At 35.6% G+C, this 18,832-nt stretch overlaps 1 protein-coding gene across 3 annotated transcripts in view; it reads right to left on the reverse strand.

Annotated features, from left to right (window-relative positions):
• The window catches only part of ANKRD12 (ankyrin repeat domain 12), a 128,848-nt gene that overhangs the window by 54,294 nt on the left and 55,722 nt on the right, over positions 1-18,832 (reverse strand). For all 3 annotated transcript variants that reach the window (XM_060613259.3, XM_060613256.3, XM_060613257.3), the window contains 3 exons: positions 16,178-16,324; positions 12,164-12,364; positions 8,855-8,997 (listed from right to left, as the gene is read on the reverse strand). In XM_060613259.3, coding sequence (XP_060469242.1) covers positions 8,855-8,997; positions 12,164-12,364; positions 16,178-16,324 — 491 coding nt within the window. The remainder of the gene's footprint in view (positions 1-8,854; positions 8,998-12,163; positions 12,365-16,177; positions 16,325-18,832) is intronic.

Raw genomic sequence — 18,832 nt, forward strand, 5'->3', positions numbered from 1 at the left:
CCTCCAATTCTGAAGGTATCACTCCATTATCTTCTAGCTTCTAGGGTTGTTAATGAAAAGTCTGATGCCATTCTGATTTTTTTCTTTTTACCTTATATAATGATTTGTTTCTTCTCTCTGTAAATTTCAGGACATTCTTTGCCCCTGTTGTTCCAAAATTCCAGGATAATGTATCTTTTTTTTTTTTAAGTTTATTTATTTTGAGAGAGCGAGCACACAAGGGGGTAGGAACAGAGAGAGAGAGGGAGAGAGAATCTGAAGCAGGCTTCGCACTGTCAGAGGACCCGATATGGGACCTGAACTCATGAACCGCAAGATCACGACCCAAGCTGAAACCAAGAATTGGATGCGAAACCAACGGAGTCACCCGGCGTCCGAAGGATAATATATCTTGATCTTGGTCTTTTTACATCCATTGTGCTGAGCATTCAACTGAAAGCTTATAATTTGAAGACCCATGTTCCTTCAGTTCTAGGAAAATTTCTGGTTTTAATACCCTTTCTAATGTTCTGCCTTCGAAGAACTCTTAAGATACTAGGTTTCTTAAAGTAATCTTTTTTCTCACTTCTGTGTCTTCACTTTTGTTTTTTTGCTTCCTAGTTTCTGGGAGATTTCTTCAACTTTATCTTTAATCCTCAAACAACTGACCCTTGAGCAACATGGGGGTTAGGGGTGCAGATTCCTGTGTAGTTGAGAATCCACATATTAATTTTTGACTCCCAAGAGCTTAATTAATAATAGCCTACTACTGACTGGAAGCCTTAGCAATTACATAGACTGTCAATTAACACATATTTTGTGGGTTTTTATGTATCATATGCTTTATTCTTACAATAAAGTAAGCTAGAGAAAAGTCAATGTCATTAAGAAACATTGCCTGGGTGGCTCAGTTGGTTGAGCATCTGACTCTTGATTTTGGCTCACAGTTAGTGAGATCAAGCCCCGTGTCAAGGCTCTGTGCTGATGGTGTGGAGCCTGTTTGGGATTCTCTCTCTCTGTGCCCTCCCTCCCCGTCAAAATAAATAAGTAAACATTAAAAAAAAAAAAACCCACAAGGAAAAGAAAATACATGTATAATACTATACCATATTTATCGAAAAAAATCTGCAAGGGGACCCATGCAGTTGAAACCTGTATTGGTCAAGGGGCAACTGTGCTCCATTTTTCATTTTTTACCATATTATTAATTTCTAGGAGGTTTTTTCCTTCACTCAATGTTCCTTGTTTAATGCATTCAGCTCTTACCTCATAGCTACAATAAATTCTTAACTCTTTGGGGAAGTTGATGGCTTTGGGGGAACTTCCTCATGGCATTATTTCCTCCTCCAAGTTCCTACATTTTTGTTTGCTTGTTTTGATCTTTATCATCTATATTAGAGACTTTTCTCAAATGCAGGTGGATCACTGGCTGTCCACACTTAAGAGTAAGCCACTAAAAAGACTTACTGAAAGTTTTGTTGGCATGGTTAGGACTTGTTGACAGATGGACTTCATGTTAGTGTGATGTAACAGGACCATTTCATCAGACTCCTCTCTCAGCTAGTTCAATTTCCTGTGGAGAAATCTTTCAACTCATGCCTAAAACTCTAAGCCTTACTGTCAACATTTTGGTTGTTGAAAGGAGGCTGGGTTCTTAACACTCGGTATGTTTCACTTAGTTAACTTACACTTAATCCTTACTCTCAACTATTCTTGTGGTATGTCAGTCCAGAATATATGGTTTATACTTGCCAGGAAATCAACCTCCCATCATCTGCTGGGGTGGGAGAGGTGTAATCATATGGCCATGTAGGGTTAGGAAGGGGATAGAAGGGTCAAAAAGACTTTGATACAATTATCTTGTTTTCAGTCCTATCTTAATAGGCACTTCCAGAAGTACCAAGCGCCACCAATTCCTGAGGTCTAGTCTTTCTGGGATTCTGCATTTGAATGACTTTGGTTTCAATTTTCTTTGATTTCTATAAATCAGAAGTTAGCCAATGAAAAGTAGTTTTTTATATTTTTTTAAAATACTTTAAAAAGGATTTATATAGGAGAATTAGTTCAGAGGAAAAGAGAGGGCAAAAAGAGGGTAGACAGAGAAAGGATGGTGGAGGCAGCACATGGCCAGCAAAATCTAAAATATTTACTATCTGGCCCTTTAGAGAAAAGTCTGCCAAATCCTGTTCTAGATCAGTAACCACTCATTCTTCTAATTCTCTTCTCCCAAAATGTTGGTTTTCTTGTTTCTTCTTTTTTTGTCCTTGTACATCTGTCATCTAGAATCTCCTCTTACTGTCATTTTAGGGGTTTGAGAAGGTAACTGAAGTAAAAACTTGTAGTTAATATGAATAATACTGTACTGTACATCTTTATAAGTTGAAAAATTTCAATTTTTAAGCTTATTTCCTTAGGCTAGAGCCACAGGATAAAAAAAAAAAAAATAGAATGTAGGATTTTGATACTGCTGAAAACTTTCTACACCCATTAGGAAATAACCAGCAAATACATATTGCAAGACTATGATGAATCAGGGACAGGTGGTTAATTTAAACATGTTACAAAACCCCAACCCAAATAATCTTCTACAGAACTTCCGCATATGCAAATCATTATTTATTCCAGAAGGATTTAAAGAGGGTCCCAGGGTGACTCAGTTGGTTAGGCCTCCGACTTCAGCTTAGGTCATGATCTCACAGTTCATGGGTTTGAGCCCTGCGTCGGGCTCTGTGCTGACAGCTCAGAAACTGGAGTCTTCTTTGGATTCTGTGTCTCCCTCTCTTTCTATCCCTCCCCCATTCATGCTCTCTCACAAAAATAAAACAAAGCTGCTTAAAGCACAAGAGCCAACAAATTTGAAATAAGTAAAAATGAAGAATGGACAGGTATCTAAAATAGAACTAGAAATAAGGCAATCACAAAAGTATGTATCATGAAATACTATATACACTTGCAAAAGGTAAGCTAAAGATTAGATTCTTAGTAAGCTATGTTAGTCTAAATAATTTACAACAGGACAGAAAACTGCTATCTTTCAGCTTCTCCCACCCTGGAAATGTTTTATGGATGGCTACAGTTGTCAGAGGTATTACTGAGTGAAAGAAATTTAATTCTTAGGTAGAGATTCATAATAAATGGTACAAATATACACAAATGAGAGTTTGGTGACTCTCATTTCCCTCTTCCTTCTTAGGCACAAGTAAAAGAACAAGGAGAAAATAGCTCTCAATAGCTCTGAATTGTGACTCCTACTATCCTAGGCATGTTGGTAGGAGGAAAAGCAAAGGTCTCTTGAAAGTAGCATGCCAGTCTCCCTCTGGAAAGAGACTGGAAATAGTGTTTGAGTCCCTGTAAGTATAGGAGCTCAAAGGTCAGCCTCTGGAAATATTTGCAGCTATGTGCACATTTAGAAACTTGTATTCACAGAAACATGTCTAACAAGGCATAATTCTTTAACATTATAGTTAGAAATTAGGAAATCTTATCACTTTAAAGAAAAACAATTCATCCTTGATAAGCTATCAAGAAGAATATCGTTTAAAAAAAAGAGCAAAAAGTACAATATTTAAATAGCAGAGCCAGAAAATAAGTCACTTTCTGATAAATGCAGTGAGAAAGAAATGTACCCTATATATTGTCAGGTCTTATAAATTTAAGTCTTTTTCTTTCTGCTTTATCCTCAGTTATGTATTCATCCATCCATGTACCACACATGCATGCATGCAGAACTCAGTAAGTGTAATGTGTTAAGTCTTATGTAACAAGAAGCTCCAGGGGCCACTAACACAAATCCATACAAAAAGGCTGTATGCAGGGGCGCCTGGGTGGCTCAGTCGGTTGAGCTTCCGACTTCGGCCCAGGTCATGATCTCGCAGTCCGTGGGTTCGAGCCCCGCATCGGGCTCTGTGCTGACAGCTCGGAGCCCGGAGCCTGTTTCAGATTCTGTGTCTCCCTCTCTCTCTGACCCTCCCCTGTTCATGCTCTGTCTCTGTCTCAAAAATAAACAAACATTTAAAAAAAAAATTTTTTTTAAAAGGCTGTATGCATGCTACTCACAGTGCGGTACAGGAAACACACAAGTACATCAGTAAAAAAAAAAAAAAAAAAAAAAAGCTGGAATTGCTATATAGGTATATACAGGTGTATACAATTGCCAAGGGAGCAGAAAAGACTAGTCCAATGGTAAACAAAAACCAGTTCAGGAAAAACAATGTTTATACACTGCATTTTTTCTTTAAAATTAGAACTTCTTTGAGAATCATAAAAAATACCTTAGAGAAAAAAGTTAATGTGAAAAATAGCATTTTTAGTTTCCAAGTTCTAGTTTCTAAAATATTTGAGTATTTTTGAAAAATAGTAACATAAAGGTAGCCTTTTAATCTTCTACCTCTGACATTTCTATACCATTTTAGATTTCAAGGTGTGTTTACATGCATGGTGTCTTTTTTCCTTCAAAATATCCCCTTTAGATAGGTATTATTTGTTATATAATTTAAAGACGAGGAAATGGGAGATTCAGAGGAGAAAAGCCACTTGTTCAAAATCACACAGATAGTAAATTGGCCAGGCCACAAGTGAATTCGTATCTATCTTCACTCCAAATTCCACTTTTTTGGTCAAATAGAGTAAAATGTGCCTTTTAAGACAGGCAGCTTGACACTGAAATTTTTACTGCATGTCAAAAAAGAAAATAGGGCAGAGAATGTTTGCTGCTTAAGAGAACAAAAGGGGATTTTCTAGCAGAAAGGTATGAGAGGATATCAAAATGCAATCTAGGACATTATAAAGCATGTCCTATCTTTCTTATTAGAGTGGAGACTCATTAAGTAGCAACTCTCCTAGATCACTGAATCATCATATCGTTTTTGTCTTAAAAAGACATGGAGATTCCTCTCTTTTGGTCCCTTAATTTGGAGTCACATCAATTTAATAAACTTGGGAAGAGCAGGAGTTCTTATGTCAATGCCCTGCCACGCTCATGGAGAGGCTGAGGGTATTGAAATGGAACAGGCTACACAGTCTTAAGACACATCAGAAGCTTGCTTGCTTATTGTGAAGATTGAAAGAACCAATACGTATAAAGCATTTAGAACATTTCTTGTCCCATAGTGAAAATACAAATACTACCATGAGACATTAATGTAATGTAGTTCACAAAATACCACAAAATAAGAGATCAAAACAGACCAGTTATTCATATTTAGCTTCATACCCCAGTCATTTTATCATGTGAATACCGAGGATTTTTCTTACTGAGGAATTAGTAAAATCTGATTTCCATTTTTGTCACCAAGTTGATTTTTCCTATTATTTGACTTTGGGAAATATTCACTGAAGCCTATTGACTCAAAGAAGACAAATAAATGCAACTACCTAAAAATGCAGTTACAAGAACCTCAGATAAATAATTTATGTGACACTCCATTACCAAGTCTCCCTTAATATGAAAAATTTCAGTAGTTACAAATGTTTTTCAGATCAATAAGCAATTACATCTTCATTTGTAATGAAACGGTGCCACTTCTATGCACACTGTTCAAGTATTCCTCAAAGTAAATGTTACTCATGGCACTGTTTCAAGCAGAAGAAACTGCTGACTTCATGAAATTCAAAGTACAACAAGGTATTAAACGTGATGGTAGTGAAGACTAAGTGTTCATCCAGCTTGAAAAGAAATGCTCACTATAATCCCAGACTTGCTAAAGATAACCAAATCCTTTCCTTCTCTTCTTCAATCACCACCATTGGTCTACTCAATAGGAAAACAATGTGTGAGGACATTTTTTAAAAGGGAATTTCCTGACTTTATAGGTTCACTTGGGATTAGGTCACCATGAAAAGAAAGTTTTACCCAAGTGTCCGGAGTCTGGGGTTCACACAGTGTTTGACTCTTGCCTGGAGAAACCTGAGAATGAATGGGTGACTGGATTTGCTGCTGATAAGCAGGGAGGGAAGGCAGTCATGGAAACAGATCTGCAGGCTCACTAGTGGTAGGGAATGGTATGTTTCCCTGAGTCCCACCTGTACTGTGCATTGAAGTGGAGAGGCAGCTGCAAATGGATCCACAGAGCCAGGTAGCAGTGCCAGGCAGAAGCTTCCGTCTGAAGGTTCTAGTGGATGGTGTGCACTGCTCAGATACCTTCTAAATGGACCAAGATGCTTATACCCCCAACTGCTGGGAGTGGCACCACTTAAGGGGTATGCCTCCTTGCCATCAGCAGCTTGCATTCACTGACTGATCCACGTGCACGCACATAGACCTAGCCCCTACCTCAAATCAGAGCAAACTCCGAAGTGCATCTTCGTATCAATGACTCCCTGTGACACCGGCTGAAGCTTTTGTTGCAGCTGCACAACTTCTTCCTTTGTTCTGTCAGCTTCTTCCTTTGTTCTATCCTGCTGCTGTAATATCCTAACAGGTGTTGCTCCTGAGATCACATCCCTCTTTCCTCCTATCTCTGCAAGCACCTGCAAATTTCTGTCTCAGAATCCCAGCACCCAACCTATGGTACATAGAGTGGTCCTATGAAGCAAACTCTAAAAACTCTAAAACAGGATTTTTGAACTGAATTACACGTTGGCTGCCATGAGATCCTGGCATATGGTGGTCATTGTTCAAACTTTCAGGCCTTTGAGATGTACCAGGGAAGTACTAATTTTAATGATGGTGCTTCTATTCTCAAGCCTTCACAGTCAGATGAATGCACCTTTTCCATCCCTGAAGAAAAGTTTTTCTCAAAATGAAAGTAAGATTCTGGGTTTAGATAGCGCAGTGGAAGACAGTTTAATGGTATCTTACTGTAAGTCAGGAGAATTAAATGTAAGTTTCTCTAAGACAGAATGAGTTCAGAGTCTCCTCTTACCACTGTCGAACAAAAATTCCTCCTCTGCTTGGCTTCTAGGAAGCTAGAAAAACATTCTTATGTCATCCAGACAGGAAAGTAGAATATTGCTTTCTGGAGAAACTATCTATACCAAGAGAAGAACCTATAAATACTGACATTTAGGAGACTTTGACAAAACAGCCATCTTGTTCCACCAGACACACTACAGAAAAGCTCACCAGCCAACAGACTCCGTACATTACACATCTTGTCAGTCAGGCTTTTTTGAGCTTCAGTCAAATATGAATGAACAGAAGTTAATGGAAGATCTCTAATGTGAGAAATACACCACATCAGAGCAATGAGGATCTTGGGGAAATCCATGACCATGCAGGAAATAGAACAAACCATTTAATTAATGAAAGTTAAGATGGGCACCAGGAAACTAGAAATCTCGTGGAAAGACTGAAAATCCCACATGGGATTAATGGTTAAGTGATATTCCAGGACGGCATCTATGCCTCAGATCTAGAGAGCAACTAGTCCCAAAGAGATCAGGATACAAGATATCTTATATACAGGGATATGAAAAATCCCACAGGTATTTCTCAAAAATAATAAACTGATCAATGTGCTTTACCTTATTTACAGGCTAAATGAGTTTTATCAGAGAGAATAGAGAAGAACAAATATAGATGCATAGAAAACTAAATTAACAAAAGAAGAAAAGGCAATATGTTAACCCAGATAATAAAACAAACAAAAAAAATCCAAAAAAGAGAATACAATTATAATAAAGGCTAGTAAAGACTACATAATATAGATTCTGTGAATATCTGAATAGCAATAAAATCTTCTGCAGGAGGTCAAAAAATAAAAACTAAAAATTAAAAAGCAAGACAGCTTCATCTTGCTAGAAATACAGAAGAAACACCTATGTTAGTTGTTTTTGGCAGGGTGCCTGGGTAGTTCAGCCGATTAAGTGGCCGACTCTTGATTTCAGCTCAGGTTATGATCTCGTAGTTTGTGGGAGTGAGCCCTGAGTTGGGCTCAGTGCTGACAGCGTGGAGCCTGCTTGGGATTCTCTCTCCCCCTCTCTGTCTCTCTCTCTCTCTCTCACTCTCAAAGTAAATAAATAAACATTAAAAAAAATAAACAGTAGTTGCTTTTGGCTAAAAATACTGAGAAGTGGGGAGGAAGGGGGGGGGAGCCTGCAGTTATCTTTAGAAGCTATAAAGTACTTTTCAACTTTCTAAACTATATCCAAATATTCTTTAATAGGTTTTCTCTTTAAATAGTTTTTACTTTTATTTGAAACACAAAATCCTGCTTTTGAACCATTCCTAATAGTGCCCCAGACTGATTTGCTCTCACTGTAAGCAGACTACCACAATGCAATTAAGCATTAAAGACACTTAAAACATGAGCTTCATTACAATAGAGATGGGCTTAAGCTTGGATATCAGCATGACAAAGACTGAAAATGCAAATGGATTTAAAACCTACAATGGTTCATAAAATTACATCAAAACAAATTACACATGATGTTCAAAGGTGCCATTAATTTGTAAGCATATATAATCATGTTTGATTATGTTTTTATTACTATACATATAAACCATCTGAATATATTAAATAAATAATATCAGCTAACATTCAGGAATGAAGGTTGTAGAGAGAGAGACCATTAAATATTAATAAGTCTGAAAAATATAGATAGGCAGGGCAAGACGGTAAAATTTTCACTATAAGTAAAACCTGTTTTAACTGCTGCATCTAGCTATCTGACAGGAGAATGGCCTTGCAATAAAATTTTGCCAACCTGTTTAATTAACTATCAAGTTGAATAAATCTTATGTTTTAGATAAAACACTAAATTTGACTACAATATGAATTAGCAATTAGAAGGCAGGAAAAAGGGAAAATAAAATACAGATGAGCTCACCAAGCAATGGGTGAAATATGAGATGGTATGACGAAGAAGTGAACTAAATTACTCTGGGCTGAGTTAATATTTTGAAAATGTATATTGATTTTTCTATCATACTTACATCTCTGTGCCCACTACTAGCAGAATCATGGAGTGGAGTGTCATCATCTAATCCTTGTGTGTTAACATCTGCTCCAGCTGCTATAAGTATCTTAGCAACATCATAATATCCAACGTTGCAAGCTTCATGCAATGGTGTCCAACCTAAAGTTAGCATATTAATTTAACATATGGTTAATTTACACTAATTAAAAAAATATGTTTTATATACATAGCTGCGTAAGTGAGATATATGGCTTCTAATACACATAGTACTGAAGGAAAAAGGAATGATTAACAAGCTACTGGAAATAAACACCTAAGAATACCACCAATTTTACAGAAGATTTATTTAATATTATTTCCACTGGGGCTAAATATTTTACCAAAATATTAAATTTTTAAGCTTATCCAATAAATACAAACTTGCTGTAATGTATAATAATCATCTGAACTATGGAAAAAGAATAGAAAAAGGAAAAAATTAATAAGCTTGTTAGGGGATTTCAGCAAACAAAAGCCTCTATGTTTTAAGAGTTTTCATTTTTCCAAGACTTAATACCTACTTTAACTAAAATAAATTTATCACTACAATAACTTTGGTGATAGAAAAAAAAAGTTGTGTTAATGAAAGAAATTAGAAAACAAAAAATACAACACAGAAAATAAGCATCACCCATAATTCCACCACTCAGATATAAAAATTTGAATAATCTAGCTAATTCTAACCTCTTTCTCTCTTTGATCTGTAATTTTTTTCTATTTTTACTATTACTTAATTTTTAAAGTTCATTTTGAGAGAGCAAGCAGCACAAGTGGGGAGGGGCACAGAGAGAGGGAGAAAGAATCCTAAGCAGGCTCTGTGCTAGCACACAGCTGACTTGGGGCTCAATCCCATGAATCATGAGACCCATGACCTGCGCTGAAATCAAGAGTCAGGCACTCAACTGAGCTACCCAGGTGCCTCTCTTTTTTTTTAGTTTATTTTTTATTTTAGAGAGAAAGAGCGTGAGCAGGAAAAGGCACAGAGGGAGAGAGAGAATCTTGAATCTTAAGTAGGTTCCATGCTTAGCGTCCAGCCCAATGTGGGGCTTGACCCCAGGATCCTGTGATCATGAGCTGAGCCAAAATCAAGAGTTGGACACTCAACTGACTGGGCCACCCAGGCACCTCTCTCAGGTATATAATTTTAAAGTAAAGCTGGGAAGGTTGTTTAACCCTCTTCTATTTACTGAAGTGAAAATAATCTCCCATGTCATTACACTTTTATACAAATAGTATAGGACTAGTTGGTACACTGTAACTTATTTAAATAAGCTCCTATTCTTGGGCATTTAGATTATTCTTATTTTTTTTTATTTTTTAATGTTTATTTTTGAGAGAGAGAGAGAAAGAGAGCGCGCACGCACATAAGCAGGGGAGGGGCAAAGAAGAAGACACAGAATATGAAGCTGGCTCCAGGCTCTGAGCTGTCAGCACAGAGTCCAACACAGGGCTTGAACTCACCAACCGTGAGATTATGACCTGAACCAAAGTCGGACACTTACCTGACTGAGCCACCCCGGTGCCTCCTGGTTTTTAAGATATTAAAAACAATACTGTAACAAATATTCTTACAACTAAATTTTCATGCATATCCATATCTAAATATTTAAGTTAAGTCTTTAGAAGTGGAATTGTTAGATCAAAGTGCATTTTGTGTCTCATTCTTTAAAGGAGACCCTGTACATTGCCCTCTTCCCCACTCACACCAGAGACATAAATTCCACGTGTATTCTTTTTTTTTTTTTTTTTTTTTTTTTTAAACGTTTATTTATTTTTGAGACAGAGAGAGACAGAGCATGAATGGGGGAGGGTCAGAGAGAGAGGGAGACACAGAATCCGAAACAGGCTCCGGGCTCCGAGTTGTCAGCACAGAGCCCGACGTGAGGCTCGAACTCACAGACCACGAGATCATGACCTGAGCCGAAGTCAGCCTCTTAACCGACTGAGCCACCCAGGCGCCCCAATTCCACGTGTATTCTAACAGGGCTACATTACATTTAAAAGCAGAACAAAAACAAAATATGGGAATGAGAAAACAGAGGGGTATGTAGGAGCAGAGAAGCCCTTATTACAACAAACAAAAAACAGAAAGAACCCATAAATAAAAAGATTAACTGATAGGATTACATAAAAAACTAAAACTTTAAATACAATAAACAACAATGAAGTAAAAATTCAAACACAGCCACAGTGAAAACTTTTACATATTTGACAGAGAATTAAAACCTATACTAAAGACAAGAGGCTCTTACATATTAGTAATACTGCCAAACCATTAGACAAATGGGCAAAAGGCTAGATCTGGCAATTTTTTCCATTTGTCAGATTGCTAATAATTAAATTGATAATATCTAACTTTTGTGAAGAGAAAAAGGGCTCTTCTATGTATTCTTGATGGTAGTATAAATTGAGAAATTTTTTTTTTGGATGGCCATTTGCATACGTAGCCCCTTTAACAGTTTCCATTCTGAAATTCTGAAATCCTTGTGTAACTATACACTAAGTCATTTCTATAGGAGTGTTCACTAAACTATTGTCCATGGAATCTATACTATGCAATAGTAATGCAGCTGTTGAATAAAATAGAACCACCTATCTGTACTGGCAGAAATATCTGTAACACATTAAGTAAAAAAGGCAGTTTGTAGAACTATAGACCAATAGATACAGATGGGATGATTTAATTTTTTAAAAAGCCTATAAAGGCTCATTTTATGCAGATGGTAATAAAAATGTACAGAAAGGACAACCTTCAAATTGTTAACAATAGTTTTGTGGCAAAGAAAGAATCTGTATTGTAGTATGTGAAGTATGGGAATCTCTGTATTGTTCCCTGCATGCTTTTACTGTTTGAATTCTTTACAGTAAGAATGTACTGGTATGGTATTTGAGTAATTAAAATGAAAACACCACCAATGCTCTTAAAGTTCTCATGTTCAAGTTAATAAACATTCTTGAAAGACTTATGAAAGAATTAACACTTGGAAAACATTATGTAAATCTAATTTATCTACAATAGAACCTAAATTAGATAAAGAATTTTGTGGTAATATATCAACTAAAATACTCATTTAATATTTAAAAATTTGAGTAGTTCTTGACATGGAATTATAGCAGAGGATCAGGGTTTATGTGCATACTCCAAAAGAATTTTATAATATACTACACTTTTAGAACTCTTTTGTATTAGCAAGAGGAAGACAGAATACAGATTAAAATGTAATCAGAATCTGTTTCAACGATCAATTTTAGGTCCTGAGAATTAGTTTTTAATTACTAGTCTTACCTGCAAAATCTTTCACATTCACATTTGCCCCTAAACTTATTAATTCTTTGACTTGTTTCACATCTCCTCGAATAGCTGCCATGTGTAAAGGAGTTTCACCACGTTCATTTCTTTTATTAACTTTGTCTTTTTGTCGAGATGAGGAACTGGGAGTTTTCTTCTGGGCTGGTGTCGTTTGTGATGGATGATTTGGTGTGGAATCTGTAAGAAAAAAGAAAGTTAACGAAAGTTCTAGACTGAATATTTTGAATGTTCATGGAAAGCTTTGTAATGTGCAATTTCCTGGAATGGGGGAGTATCTTCTCACCCTAACAATCCAAAACTTTGCTTGGATGATATATTAATAATTTAACCCAAAATACACTGAGTAGATCTTCCTGTAGGGTTATCAAATATTGCATGAACAAATACAGAAAAAATGTTTTATCAATTCATAAAATTGCCTTAAATTGGTAACAAAGTATCCAGTATGTACTGTAAAAGTGTTTGCTAAATGAATAATTTGATAAACTGCAAAAAATATGTATTTCTCGGGGCACCAGGGTGGCTCAGTTGGCTGGGCGTCCGAAATTGGCTCAGGTCATGATCTCACAGTTTGTGAGTTCAAGCCCCATGTCAGGCTCTGTGCTGACAGCTCAGAGCCTGGATCCTGCTTAGGATTCTGTGTCTCCCTCTCTCTCTGCCTTCCTCTGCTCATGCTCTCTCTCAAAAATAAATAAACATTAAAAAATTTTTTTGAAAAAAAAAAATGTATTTTTCATGGCATGTTACTCTTACTCTAACACCTAGATGAAATGACACTGAAGGCTAGAGTTCACACTTTGGAACTCAGACAAAGTGTTAGAGTTCTATTCGGATATTAAGTTCAAATTGAGGTCATGGATGATTTTAGCATTAAAATGAAGCTTAAGATCTACAAGAAATAAGGACGTCTGGGAAGGCCTTTAAAAAGTGGGCTAATCAGAAAAAAAATTGCTTTGAGTCCCATCTTTTGATTTTTGTTCCAGTCTCTATACCAAAAATAAGAATGTTAAACAAGATAATACCCAAAGTTCTCCCTCTTGTCCCCATTTTAGAACTACTGGGACAAAAACAAAACAAAACAAAAGGTTTCTTAATCAGTTAAGGATTCCAGACATATGTACAGTGCTAATAATTAATTCTGAAAATTTACAATTATTTAAAAGAAACAAATGTTCTAAGAGGAAAGTCTATGGAAAATAATTTTCTAGCATCATATAGAAATTTTCTTGCAAATTGACATGATTAGGGCACTCAAGTAACATCATTCTGTCCCCAATAAGAAAAAAAGCTTAAAATTTACATTTTGGATTTTAAAGTGCATTGTGTCAGTAACAGTTTCTTATCTGGACTTCTGGAAGTACACTCCATAAGAGCACAGACACAGTCTTAGTGTCTATCTTATTCGTTACTGTATCTCAACTGTTTAGAAGACTTTTTGGCACACGGTGGTACTCATGCAATACTTGTTGAATGAATAAATGAATTTTACTATAATCTTTATAGTCAAATTATTTATTAAAATTAGCTGTTCAGTTTCTTAAAAACAAAAGGACATATTTTTTAATCCAAGCAACTTGCAAGGAATTAATTCATACAAAATTTTGTTAGCCATTTCAAAATAATATTCATATACATAAAATAAAAATAGTACTATCCATAATGGCAACCAGGGTAAACATAACAGAAACAGGAGAAATTAATTACATAATGGATAAAGTAATGAATCCTAAACTACGCGTATGCTTGTATGTTGGCAAACAGCTTCATATTTTGAAAGTTTTCCACTCTAGTTCTACATATATTAATAAAGTTGACTAAAAATCCTTATATGAAAAGAATCAACTGCATTATAGTATGATCTTATTTAAATTTTAAAACACAAATTACATAGAGAGCCTGGCTGGCTCAAGACAGTGGAGCATGTGACTCTTGATCTCGGGGTTGTGAATTCAAGTCCCACGTCAGGGATAGAATTTGCCTTAAAAAAAACAAAAACCCTACAATGAAACATGTATCTGTATGTTTATACCTAGAAAACTTCTAGAAGGAACACTGGAGACGTGGCAAGATTAACTTTTTGCCTCCTAATTTATTCTAAGGATAGAAATTCATGGTATAACAAAATGAGTTCTTAAAAATAAGTCTTCTCATCTAACTATTATATCTGACACAAGGTCAACATTTTACAGAAACATTTGAAGTTTTAACAATGCATAGCATCTTTTTTTAAAAAAAAATTTTTTTTAACATTTATTTATTTTTGAGAGAGAGAGAGAGAGAGAGAGAGGGAGAGAGAGGGAGAGAGAGAGAGAGAGAGAGAGAATGAACGGGGGAGGGTCAGAGAAAGAGGGAGACACAGAATCTGAAACAGGCTCCAGGCTCTGAGCTGTCAGCACAGAGTCCGACGCGGGGCTCGAACCCACGGACCATGAGATCACGACCTGAGCCGAAGTCGGATGCTTAACCGACTGAGCCACCCAGGCGCCGCAACAATGCGTAGGATCTTTAATTTGGCTACAGTCATGCAAAAACTGGGGGGGGGGTGTGGGGGTGTGGAAGGCAGGAGAATAACCAAAAACAACACGCTCTACTTAAAAAAGCAGGAAGCCCTAATGTGTTCATTAGTTTAAGATTAGATATACCAATGATTTGATGGAAACTACAATACATAGAAGCTCTTAAAAATTTTACCATGTTGTCATAGTTTTTTTAAAAAGCCAATACGGGAAAGCTTCACCAGAGAAAACTATCCTTTTCAATGCATTTCAACAGTGTCTGTTAAGTTACCCAAAATCTTATATAAAGATGCCTTGAATTCAGAGCCCAAAGAAATTTTTTTTCTCTAGACAAAACTGATTTACTTTATTAGTCAATAAGAACTATACAACTTAAAATTTTGTGTCGTTGGTTGCCAGAATGCATTCAATGGTCAATAGTAATTATCATCTCTGCCCAGCTATCTGGATTTTACCTAGCTTTTTATAGCTTTCAAAAAATTAGTGAGTTGGGTAGTTCCCTTGTTCTGGTTCTGTTGGTAACCCATCCTAATTATTTTTGGAGGGCACAGTATAGAAACAACTCTTCCCCACCCACACACATACACGTAGTACAACACATTAATCAGAAGTGTGAAATGAAATACGAAATAAATTTACATAGCATATCACAAATATTTTCCCTTTTAAAATAATTTAGATCTCAAACAATAAAGCATGGATTACATTATGGCTTCTAAAAGTACTGGTGATGGGTACTGAGGAGGGCACCTGTTGGGACGAGCACTGGGTGTTGTATGGAAACCAATCTGACAATAAATTTCATATTAAAAAAATAAATAAATAAACAAAAGTACTAATGTGATAAGATTACCAGTTTATCGGCAGGGTGCTTGCAACTGAAAAGTAAACTATAAACCTAGAAGCAGCTTTACAGAAACTAGAGTAAAGATGCTTCAGTAAGGTGAAAGCACACAGTGCAGCAATGGACTCTTTTTTTTTTTTTTGGAATGACCATTTCTAAATTACCCAATTTAGCTGACAAATATTTACTGAATATCCACTAAGTGCAAAGATCCCCCGCTCCTGTATAGATTCTCATCTGGTGGAGGATACAGACAATAAACAATTATCACCCAAATAAACGTAAAATTACACTTACAAGAAGTTTTTAAATTTTAAAATATTTTTGAAAGCAAGCGTGTGCACATGTGCGAGGGGGAGGGGCGGAGAGAGAGGGAGACACAGAATCTGAAGCAGGCTCCAGGCTCTGAGTTGTCAGCATGGAGCCCGACGCAGAGCTCAAACTCCCAAACCGGGAGACCATGACCCAAGCTGGAGTCAGACGCTTAACCAACGGAGCCACCCAGGTGCCCCCAAACTTATAAGAAATTTTTATTAAATACAAGAAAAATAAAAATTTAAAGTAATTGTTAAGACACGGGTGGAATCTGAGGCAAACTAAGAATACACATGTACTCAATGATGGTGTCACCTGGACTGTTGTCTCTTGCTGTCATCTGCATAAGGAGTGCCATCTGCTTCCGCTCAGAGAGTGGATAACCAAAAAGAATGCTAACTGGCGTGGACTTCTTATTTCCAGCTTCCTTTTTTGTTTTCTTCTTTTCTGGACCTTCTTTCTCTGGAATTATTAACAAATATGTAAGAATCTGAAACAAATGCAAGTACTGAAAAGCAAAACATAAGAAAACTTTTAAAAAACAGATGCTATACATGTATTTGAGAAACATAAACTAGTAATAGGCTAACAAAAGAACACTAGACTTTTATTGTATTATATGAGCAATTTTCCTCCTGAATGCTTTGAAAAAATATATATTAATTCTGTTTTCTGAAAATTAAGATTTGGAAATTTATTCCTAGTATAATTTGTATTTTAACAATTTGTTCTTTTAAAATTAAACTTCCTCAACAACACTTCAAACATTCCTTAGTATCACATCTTTGAAGCTTCTCTTCATTCATTATAGTTTTATTCTTCTTAATTACTGCTGTCCTTATTAGCAATGTTCCTTCAAATTACTTCCCTAATTCCACTGATGATTTGCATAATCTAATGAGATAAGTATTTAAGACAAGTCTCATCACACGAAGTAATTACTGAAAAACAGCATCAGATCACCTTATCCCAGACACAGGATAGCTGAACATGGAATGATCCTGATCAAAGTTAAAAATGAGCAAATTAAAGATTCTGCATGTGTGTGGGTATGTGGGGGTGGTTAACAGAGATTGTGCAAAGATCCAAAATGTCTAAGCATTTTTTTCAAAGAGATTTGATCCATCATAAAGCCAGTTCTCAGGTTGAGCTACTTGGGAAATCCTTTGGCAATGCAGCCAGCATTCCCCATCAAGTGCCAGGAACTTCAGGTGGAACTGGATTCTGTAAGTCCGAGAGATACAGATAGCTGTTCTAGGACTTCTCTGGGAGATAATTCAGGTGTGAGTTAATGTCTGCTTATTAAGTGTCTAGGCATCTTATTTCTTGGGAAATCCTATACAAATTATCTGAGAATTATTGATCGGGGATTGAGGGTCCCTGCAAAGGGGGACTAACAAAGATAAATAAGTAAATTTCAAAAATAAACATAGAACACAGCAAAAATGGAAGAAGAGAAGGTTTAGTAGTAAATATTGCATTTTTTTTTCCCTAGGCAGATGTGGCCAACAGATAGACTATTCCAGGTGATAAGCATTTATTAATCTAGCAAGTTTCAAGAAACTAGTTATAATTTGGTATTACTTAATTATTGTTAAATATATAATCATTTAAGGCATAAGAACTTAAAAGTAGTAATTCTTGCAGCGAGCCACTTATTTAATTAGGATACAATGGTTGGCATCCTAATGGCCTAGAAAAATTAAGAGATCAGAACATTTAAACTCTGCTGCCCAGAAATCACTCAAAATTCAATAGCTCCTAAAATGTCCATCGTGTTGATACTTAATTTTACATAACAAAAACAAAAAACTTCAAGATTTACTTAAGTCAGCCTTTATTAATAGTTCTAAATATTGTTTATTTTCCTGTTTCTTATTTTATTATTAATGGTCCACTTTAGTATAAATCCAGTTTCAGCACAGTGTCTCATCTAACTTACTAAATTTATTATAAAGCCCTTACAGGTTTTTAAGAGAAGCCCATTTTTTTTCCAAAACATATACTTTCTTCTAATAATATTCTGTATGCTTCTGTTCTCTCATATTTAATGAGGAACCATAATTATTGTTTTAATGATTTTCTGCCTAAATAACAAATCTTTAAATATAACGAATGTACTTTTCTAAAATTAAAATATTTAATACTGTAAAATTTTATAAAAAGGAGAAAAGTTTTTTTTTAAAAAGAAGTGACATCTAGTAATTGGAGGAAACAAAATGAAGAAAATGTACAGAGAATCTTTCTTTAAAATATTTTCTTAAATTTTGGGGAAATTTTCGTACTTTCTCATTTACAAAACAATGAATTTTCTGCTTCTCATTACATTTCATGCAATGTTTTAAAAAGAATATGCTCTCAAGCGATACATTAAGCAAAAATTCAAATTAAATACTAGCATCCAATCTGAACTCTGTTTTTCTTTAATTGAGTTTACCTTAGTCATTTGTCTGAGTTCATGCTTTACATAAGATAGGAAAAGAAGGTAAGTAAACAGATGCTGGGTGTAAGATAGCTAGATTAATACCATTCTTCAAAATTGTGTTAGATTAGTATGTCCCAAAGTGTGCTTTCTCAAGTGTAAAGCATTCAACAAAACTTTTGACTATGTGGGATCTATACTGTGAAGAACTTATTTCCTGACCGGTCATAAGTAAAAAATGATCATGTGTATTTGAGAAAGTTAGGTACTTCTCAAGTTTGACAACTGAACTATTTGTCCAAAAAATGGGTCAGAATTTTAAAATTTACACAGAGGAATACTGACACGTGCTCATTTAGCACAGTCTCCTCTAGAACTGAAATTCCACTCGACCACTCTAGAGATTTTTAAAAAAAAATCCAAGTGATTTACTTAAGACTAAAGAAAAACAGAGAAATAGATTATCCACAATCCAACATTCTTTATTTCAAGGTTCAGAAGATCTTTAGAAATAACAGAGATGTCTCAGTCTTATAATCTCAAAAATG

The sequence above is a fragment of the Panthera onca genome, chromosome D3 (genome assembly GCF_046562875.1).
Source record: "Panthera onca isolate mPanOnc1 chromosome D3, mPanOnc1 haplotype 2, whole genome shotgun sequence".
In the NCBI taxonomy this organism is placed as follows: domain Eukaryota; kingdom Metazoa; phylum Chordata; class Mammalia; order Carnivora; family Felidae; genus Panthera; species Panthera onca.